Source organism: Penaeus vannamei, chromosome 43 (assembly GCF_042767895.1).
Source record: "Penaeus vannamei isolate JL-2024 chromosome 43, ASM4276789v1, whole genome shotgun sequence".
NCBI lineage: Eukaryota > Metazoa > Arthropoda > Malacostraca > Decapoda > Penaeidae > Penaeus > Penaeus vannamei.
This window is the reverse complement of record NC_091591.1, coordinates 6,611,369-6,621,368: the sequence shown is the minus strand read 5'-3', so window position 1 is coordinate 6,621,368 and position 10,000 is coordinate 6,611,369. Positions and strand designations below refer to the sequence as shown.

Sequence of the window (10,000 nt, the reverse complement as noted above, 5' to 3'; positions counted from 1 at the left end):
AATCAAACAGGTGCCAATATCTCTCTTATCATTATTATTAATTTTGTTATAATCGTCGTTGTCTTTATTATTGGCATAGATATCGTTGACAATAATGATAATGAGGGCCATATTTAGCATTATCATAACAAAACAATGTAACAACTGATATCACAAGCATATTTTATTAATTACTATTGATTTATTAATCATTGCTATTGCCATTATTGTCTTCAACATCATTTATTTCATGATGATCATCCTTAGGATCACTATTAATATCATTCTCATTATCACCATCATTACTGTTATTAATGATAATACTATTATCATCATCATTGGAATTAGAACTATCACTATAATAATCATTTGAACCATAATGTAATGGATGTAATTAATGGCTACCATGATTCACTCAACGAAAATCACACTGCAGCTGACTTGATAATTCCTTTTATGTATGCGTGCGTCCGTGCGTGTACACAAACATACATGTGTGTGTGTGTGTGTGCGTATGCACTTATACTATACTTTATGGTGGAATGCACGCTCTAGTCCTATTAATAATATTATTATCATCATTATCATTAGCATTATTATTACTATTTTCACAAGCTTATGGATATTTGTATTTGCGTCTTCCTCTGGTGACACTAGCTAGCTACCACCTAACCCTCTGTAATTTCTCTGATACCTAGATAACAACTTTCAGAAATGTAAGTTCAGTCTGCACTGGAAGACCTGACCTGGAAAGTTTCCTTGAAACCACCTCTCATAAGTAAAGACAATAGATGCTGACCTCACCGCAGAACGGGACATTTCAATAATCACTTCAAGATCCTGGAAACTACCAAAGAGATGCACGTCACAGAAACATGGTAGTCTCTTAGATCAAAGAAACCTCAGCAGATAAGATAGGTCGTCTACATACCATGCATGCTATTCCAGGAGCAAATACTCCCATTGTTAAACTGTAAGACCGAGCTGTATTTTCCACAAGAATTAAATGAGGTATTCAGGAGAGCATTTACAATGGACGATTAAAATGAATTGATGTTGTGACTTGGAACCTATAAATACGACTTTAATTTCCTACTGAGGTTAGACAAGTACTTAATATAGCTAAACAAACGTGATACACCACTTATCTCTAATCAATGTTGCAATGTTAATCGATAATTGTACGCCAGAGATCTTTCGGGCACCTGCATCCACAAACTAATCAAGGAAATTGGATGTGCTTAACATATTTGTTGCAAGAGGTGTTCCATAACAAAGGAATCGCCACGAACGCACTTCTACACGACAAAACATCTCTGAACCTTTATAACAGAGACCTGTAGGAGTGGGCAATGTCTTCGTGAATACATCCTTCTCATCCCTAATACTGGTGACACCAAAGGGTTTCAAACCAATTCTCTGAAGACAATCGTTATCTTCAGTGTGCGACATCATATGATTGCAGCATTTTTTTCGTGAAAAAACGTACAAGACTATAAGATAACATGACATACACGTGGAATTGTATAATACTAGTTTCAAAGGAGTTCCACACCTCCACAATACATAATAATTATAGTATCAACGAGAAATACGAAGCGAATCCAACTTGAAAAATATACATGGGGTCCCACAAGAGTGTTTTCTTGGTCTGACCTTGCTTGCTCTTATTATTGAAAACAAAGAACTCTTCCAAGAGCCAACAGTGGGTGAATTCACACTATATAGTCAAGGGAAAGTTTACAAAATATTCAAGAACTTTACAAAGTCCCATAATAGGAAACTTACTGAAATTCTTACTGTACAAGACTATAGCTAATATATCTCTTCTAAATAGGTTTAAATTTGCACTAATCCCTCTTCATAGGATCAAATCCAAATATCTAAGAGATTTACATAGGATCAAGCCCCTATATGTAAGATATTTACATAGGATCAAATCCAAATATCTTATATTTAAGTTCTTGGGATTAATAGGAATGATGAGGTGGATCGTTTCAAACAACTATAACTGAAATTCACAAAGCACTCCGTACCTTGCAGGCTTTTAGACCCACCTCTCGCCCTGACTTTGCAACTTTATCAACTACTTATATGTGTTGAGAATAAATACAAATATAAGACATTATAAGAAAAACACACGTCTTCTAAAAGGTTGGATTCTGTTCACAAGGAAGCTCGTCTATCCACTACAAAGCTTGACGAACCTGCACATGTGGGTTTAGATCCTCAAGCTGAAAATCAGGAATGTTGCCTTATTATACTTGTGTCTTCTTTGTTTCTTTTCCTTCCTCTGGTTCCATTTTTTCTTGCTCTTTTATTTCTGTTATTGGTTTCTATATTTTTCTCTCTTTTCCTTCTTTCCACACATAAGCCTACACACACACACATAGGCCTACACACACACACACACATAAGCCTACACACACACACACATAGGCCTACACACACACACATAGGCCTACACACACACACATAGGCCTACACACACACACACATGGGTCTACACACATACACACACATGGGTCTACACACTCACACACACACACACACATGGGCCTACACACACACACAAATGGGCCTACACACACACACACATAGGCCTACACACTCACACAAGCCTACACACTCACACAAGCCTACACACTCACACACACACATATACATATATAAGAAGATAACAATTGCCTTGACTGGCACGGAGTCGCCATCCTTTCGCTCATTCCTGTAGCAACATTTGATATTTTGCTTCCACCTGTTCCCCTATTTCACTTTTGCCTTTTTGAATCCGCTATGTCACTTTCTCTCAAGTTTCCTTCCCTCTTTCTCGTATTTCCATTTGCGATCTTTCTTTCTTTCATCATTCTTCTCCTTGTTCTGTGCGTTGGTATCTTGACTATTTTTTTCTCTGCTTTTTTCTCTTTCTTCTCTTTTATTGTCTTAAGTCTTTCGTGCGGTCTCTGTCACAAGGTCGCTGCCAGGAATGTTTGATTTTTTTATCCTAAAAATATAACAGATTTTTTTTTCTCAGAGAATTCAATATAAGATAGAGAATCCTTAATTAAAAAATATGAATATTCATGGTTAATTGGGGAAAGATTTTGCAAAGATGGACGCCCAGAACCTTTCTTTTTAAAATCTTTCTTTTTCTTTGTTTTTCTCTATTTTTTCTGTTTCCAACGTCTCCTTTTTTGTTGTTCTTGTTATAGTAATGGTATTTCTCACTTCATTTCCATTGTCATTCCATCTCCTGCGTTTCCATGACTTTAAATAACATTACTATCACTTGTCCAGTGTTTTTTTTTCTCTCTCTCTGTCTTGGTTCTTGTCCTCCACATTCCTCCTTCCTTCTTGAATTCTTCTTTCTTCTCATTCCTTGCTAATTATTTCCATTCTCAGTTCTTCCTAAAATACCTCTCTCCCTTTCCCGCCAAAAAAAAAATAGAAATTGAAAGAACTACGCCCTTACATTTTTTGTTTTTCTTTTCCGATTTCTATCTATATATTGCTAATATTGTTTTAGAAATATAGTCATTTTTCGTCTTCGTTTTGAAACTAATACCAAAAAAAAATCATTAGACACAAAGGTGAGATGTTACTTTTTCCGTAATTTTCTATTAAACATATAAACTGTATGTATAAGGATAACGATAAAATAGTAATTTTAATAATGGTTGTAATAATAATAATAATAATGATAATTACGATGCGCGTATAACAATAATGATATAATAATAATAATAATAATAATAATAATAATAATAATAATAATAATAATAATAATAATAATAATAATAATAATGCTACTACTACTGATAATAATAATGCTGCTAATAATGATGATAAAAATAAAATTATAAAAATAACAATAATGATAATAGTAATATTAATAATAATAATAACAATTACAACAATAACGACAAATATAAAAAACAGTCATGATAATAATTATAAATATATAAATAATATTAACACGACAATGATAATAACTATAATAATAATAATAATAATAATAATAATAATAATAATAATAATAATAATATACAAATATTAGTAACATTAAGAGTAAGTGTTGCTAATAATAATATCAACAACAATAATAAAATCATTGATAATAATAATAATGGTAACAAAAACAATAAAGACAATAGTAATAACAACAATAATAATAGTAATATCAATATGAATAATAATGATAATAATGACAATAATGATTGCAATAATACCAACAACGACAACAATAGTAACAATAATTATAATAATATAATAACAATGATAACAATAACAATGAAAACGACAAGAACAACAATAATACTAATAACAATAATAACAACAATGATAATAGTAAAAGTAATAATGACAGCAACACCAAAATAAAGATTATTTTTATAATGACAATAATTCATTCCTGTAACATTAAACCAAGATACACCTAGTATTAGGTATATCTTGAAGCATTCGTAGAACGCATACCTCCGCCAAGCAATGGGGTCACTGATGCAATAAAAAAAATTCCTGGATTCACATCATGGTCTGGAACACTACCAAAATCTAATAGCATCTAAGTTGGGCTAAGACACACCTTTGGTAAAAAAAACATAAAACTGTTTATAACTTATTGAGTTATCCTGCTAACAAATGAACAACTAGTATCCGCCACCAAAATCTAATAGCATCTAAGTTGGGCTTTGGTAAAAAAAAATCATAAAACTCTGTTCATAACTTTCAGAATTATCCTGTTAACACACGAACAAATAATATCCGGATCGCCACCAAAAGACACGCCTCTGGTAAAAAAAATTCAAACTTTTTAGGTTATCCTGCCTTGCAACGATAAAACGAACAAAAGAACTAACCAACGCGACCAAAAATATAACCTCTTTGCTGGAGGTAATAAGGGTTACACAATGTTATTTTTCAAACATTTTACACATGTCTTCAAATGATATTATATCAAGAATGCCACGCGTTTTTTAGTGGCTGTGTCAGTAGAAATAATTAAGGTAATGTTGATCAAGGTATTTTGTTGAAGTTTGACATATTTTTGTATATATTTTTCTTGATGATATTAAACAAAGGTTCATTAAACAAAGGTGCTTTATATATATGTTTATATGGCTGTTAATCCGTACATTTGCAAAGGTTTTAAATATTTTCAAGTGACATTATAGCCCAATTTTCAATTAGTATTTTAATAAAGACAACGATCTTGTTAGTTTTTCACGTTCACATTAATAAAGGTAACACAGAACACATTTTTGTAAATGTGCAAAAGATGTTACCCCCAAAGAACGTGCAAGCCTATCATCTTTTACAACTAATAAGATACACAGTTGTGCAACTTTATTTTTTTATTGTTCAAGAAATATCACCCCTAACTGCTCTTATTCTAAAATCATTGAGATAAAGTTTGATACATTTTAAAAAAGAATTTACCCTCAACGAACTTAGGCCTACCATCTTTTTAAAACAAACAAATGCTCTCCCAGAAGGCGGAATTTTCCCCTGACAGTTACCTTGATGACGTAGATGCTGGGCGGGATGTGGGATGACCCAGGCCCGTCGGGAGAATCAACATCCTCGTCACTGTCCGAGGACTGCATGCTTGTGAAGTCAGTTGAGGTCAGTTCAGGTCAGGGAGGTCACGTGACAGTGTTGCGGGACGTGGAGCAGGCTGGGAAGGACAAGATGCAAAGTTAGGTTTAGAATTACTTTGGGTGCAACGAAAACACGTCTAAGAACACGTCGGGTACATGTACATATGCATATACACAAAGGTGTATATACATGTATATATGCGTGTGTGTGTGTGTGTGTGTGTGTGTGTGTGTGTGTGTGTGTGTGTGTGTGTGTGTGTGTGTGTGTGTGTGTGTGTGTGTGTGTGTGTGTGTGTGTGTGTGTGTGTCTGTGTGTGTGTGCGTGCGTGTGCGTGTGTGTGAGTGAGTGTGTGTGCATGCGTACTTATTTTGAGTACGTGTATGTACATATATTTGGTCTATAGTGTAAAACAATTACACTTGCGCTTAATAACTAAAAGGGCACATCAGTTAAGCTACCATGCACATGCATCTCTTCCAGGTCGTGCGTGACCATGCAATCACCATTAGCAACCTCGGCACAATAGCAATCACTAGCCGTGCCGGGCCATCCCTAGCAACATGTTAGAATCATGTTAGTCCTACCGGGTAGGCTTTCACTTCTGAAGTCGCTTGTCTTACGCATTTCCCAAATAAGGCACAATATACTTAGGTTATTCATGTGTAGAGACTTTGTTTACGTATATATTTTTTGATGATGAATTTCAGTATTGCTTGTATTGAGAATATATATATATATATATATATATATATATATATACATATATATACATATATATATACATACATATACACATTTATATATATATATATATATATATATATATATATATATATATATATATATATATATATGTGTGTGTGTGTGTGTGTGTGTGTGTGTGTGTGTGTGTGTGTGTGTGTATACACACAGGCACACACATATATATACACATACACACACACATATATATACACACATACACACACACACACACACATGCACACTCAGACACATACACACGCACACACACACACCCATACACACACACACACACACACACACACACACACACACACACACACACACACACACACACATATATATATATACACACACATGCACACCCAGACACATACACACGCACACACACACACACACACACACACACACACACACACACACACACACACACACACACACACACACACACACACATATATACATATACATATATATATATATATATATATATATATATATATATATATAGTATATATACACACATGCACAACAGACACACACACAGTGTGTGTATGTACTGATAGATAAAGCAATATATAAACAGGCAGGTACGTTAGTCAATTAATAAAATATGTCCTGTTAGACACGCTTACAAATACACAAACAGCACAAACACACACGCACACACACGCGCGCGCGCATAAATACACACATTGTATATAAACATACAGACAGATAATTTGATAAATAAACATAGACACACGAACACACCGCGTTTCGTGCCATAGAGATCGCATCACAAATTCCCAATTATATAAATTACAATCTCAATAAACTCCACATTTCAAGTTCTTTAGTTACTTCGGTTTCTTAAAAAAATAATAATAATAAAAAATATCTCATGCGATTTTTGCAATACCAAAGGCTAGAAGTCACTTTCAGAATGTGTGAGTAATGTGTAATCAAAACATTCCAATGAGATAATGATAACAATACTGATGATGATGAAGAGGAGGAGAAGGAGAGAGAGGTGGGGGTGAGTGGGAGAGAGAGTGGGGAGGGAAGGAGGAGGAGGAGGAGGAGGAGAAAGAGAAAAAAGAAGAAGAGAGATGGAGAGAGAGAGAGAGAGAGAGAGAGAGAGAGAGAGAGAGAGGGAGAGAAAGATAGATAGAGAGAGATAGATAGAGAGAGAGAAAGAGAGAGAGAGGGAGAGAGAGAGAGAGAGAGAGAGAGAGAGAGAGAGAGAGAGAGACAGAGACAGAGACAGAGACAGAGACAGAGACAGAGACAGAGACAGAGACAGAGACAGAGACAGAGACAGAGAGAGAGAGAGAGAGAGAGAGAGACAGAGACAGAGACAGAGAGAGAGAGAGACAGAGAGACAGGCAGATCAACACTGTATATATAAAGTCCAAGAAAAAAAACACAAGCCCAAACAAAATGGAAGAACGTACCCATTGCCTTGTAAACAAAAGAAAGTAAACTCTTATACAACACCGCATACTGTAAACAAACCTTTACTTGCTTGTTCATGACAAAACTTTGGAGCAATTTACTCTTGACAACAATTTACAGCATGACAACGCTTCACAACAATTTACTGCAAATGAACTATATACTTGCTACTCTATATTTCATGTTCATCTTAATTGGATTCTGTTCAAAGAGGAAAATCTATAATCTTTATTTCAAAACTGAATAATAATGTCTCTTTGAAAACCCAAAATATGCATTAAAGATATAACTCTAATTGCCTAAACGTAAGAGAAATGCTAATATGTTCATGATCATAAGGCGAAATATTGTTATATTTGCAAATAATTATATAATAAGCACATGCGCTTTTGGAACGAAAATATTTACTCGAAAGAAAGATGGTCTTATATTGTTGGTGTGTTCACTTATCCTGTATATATAGTTTGGAATATTCTAGATTATATTGGATGATAATGATATTGATGATGATAATAATAATAAACTAATTATAATAATAATAATGATAAAATATTGATAATAATAACAACAACAATAATGATAATGATAATATTAATGATAATGATAATAATAATACCAACAACAACGGGATGATAACTATAATAATACTATATAATAATTATAGTGGTAGTAGTGCTGGGGATGATAACAGTAATAATAATAATAATAATAATAAAAATAATAATAATAATAATAATAACAATAATAATAATAATAATAATAATAATAATAATAATAATAATAATAATAATAATAATAATAATAATAATAATAATAATAATAATGGTAACAACAATAGTAATAATAATAATAATAAAATAATAATAATAACAACAACAACTGTAATAGCACAAATAATAGAAATCCCTGTAAATATATTGATAATAATAACAATAATGAAAACTACACGAATAATAACAATAATAATAATGTACACAAGGCACTGATGGGAATATCTTCACACTACAAGAGATGTATTTAACCGGTTCGTCAGAAACACATGACATAAGGACGATAATAATAATAGTAACGAAAATAATAATAATAATGATAATAATAATAATAATAATAATAATAATAATAATAATATCAATAATAATGAAAATAATAATATAATAATAATAATAATAATAATAATAATAATAATAATAATAATAATAATAATAATAATAATAAAGATAATAATAATAATAACAATAATAATAATAATAATAATAATAATAATAATAATAATAATAATAATAATAACAATAATATATGGATAATGGTGATGATAACAATGACAACAGCAACAATAATAATAAGTATAAGAATAATGTCACACGATAAAATATCATAAGAGCGAAAACAAAATAAAGTCTAAAATCCTCTCATTTTTTCATCCAAAATGAATCTTCAGAACTACCAAACAACCCACTTGAAAAGGCGGTTTACCTTAACAGTGTCCAGTTTATGTTAGGTCAGTGTGGTATGCGCGCCAACTTGGGTACATCGTCTCCACATCGGATCAAATACACTTTTTCTTTAGATTACACGTACCCAAGTATAGATAAAACTGGTCTACATGATAAAGAGACTATTATGAAGACCAGGACAACTTTTAGTCACTAAAGAGGAGGGGCTTACGTTATAAATTGCTTCCCAGATGCTGTAGAGGTGTTTCCGACGGACTTAGCTTCCAAATTTCAGGCTTTACGAGAGAGTGTAGCCGCGGTTAAATGATTTTCCTACGGCTATTCTGCTGTGTGCAAGTGTGACTGCCAAATAAGCTCGTTTTTGTCTTCGAGTCTCCTACTATTATTTTGGTTTTGCGTTATTTTTGTTTGTTTTTTGTTTTACTGCTAGTGCACGTTCGTATGTTTACATTTTGTCGATTCGCGAAGCGTTAAGGAACACCAGACTTAAAATAGCTTTCATATTTATTTTGCATTACGATTATTACGCTATTAATGTACGAATATGTAGCCAATAAACTATCTGAAATCGCAACTATTTATTCTCTTTTGATACCTGTTTTCGCATTGGTAAAATTATTGGCTGTATTTAAGCTTAGAGCAGAGAAGAAACATTTTCATTATATTGTTATTGGCATTGTATTTCTCCGTTGCCTTAAAAATGTTTCGAATTTACCAAGGATTGGCGTTTTCGTACACATTATTAAATACAAAAACTCATTCCCAATATACTGACGTATCCTAATAATGGT

The 10,000-nt window shown here is 32.7% G+C and overlaps 1 protein-coding gene across 4 annotated transcripts in view; it reads right to left on the bottom strand.

Annotated features, from left to right (window-relative positions):
* Axs (Abnormal X segregation) overlaps window positions 1–10,000 on the bottom strand; it is a 37,914-nt gene that overhangs the window by 18,204 nt on the left and 9,710 nt on the right. For all 4 annotated transcript variants that reach the window (XM_027360928.2, XM_027360930.2, XM_027360929.2 and 1 more), the window contains exon 2: window positions 5,496–5,653. In XM_027360928.2, coding sequence (XP_027216729.2) covers window positions 5,496–5,582 — 87 coding nt within the window. In that variant the 5' untranslated portion in view covers window positions 5,583–5,653. The remainder of the gene's footprint in view (window positions 1–5,495; window positions 5,654–10,000) is intronic.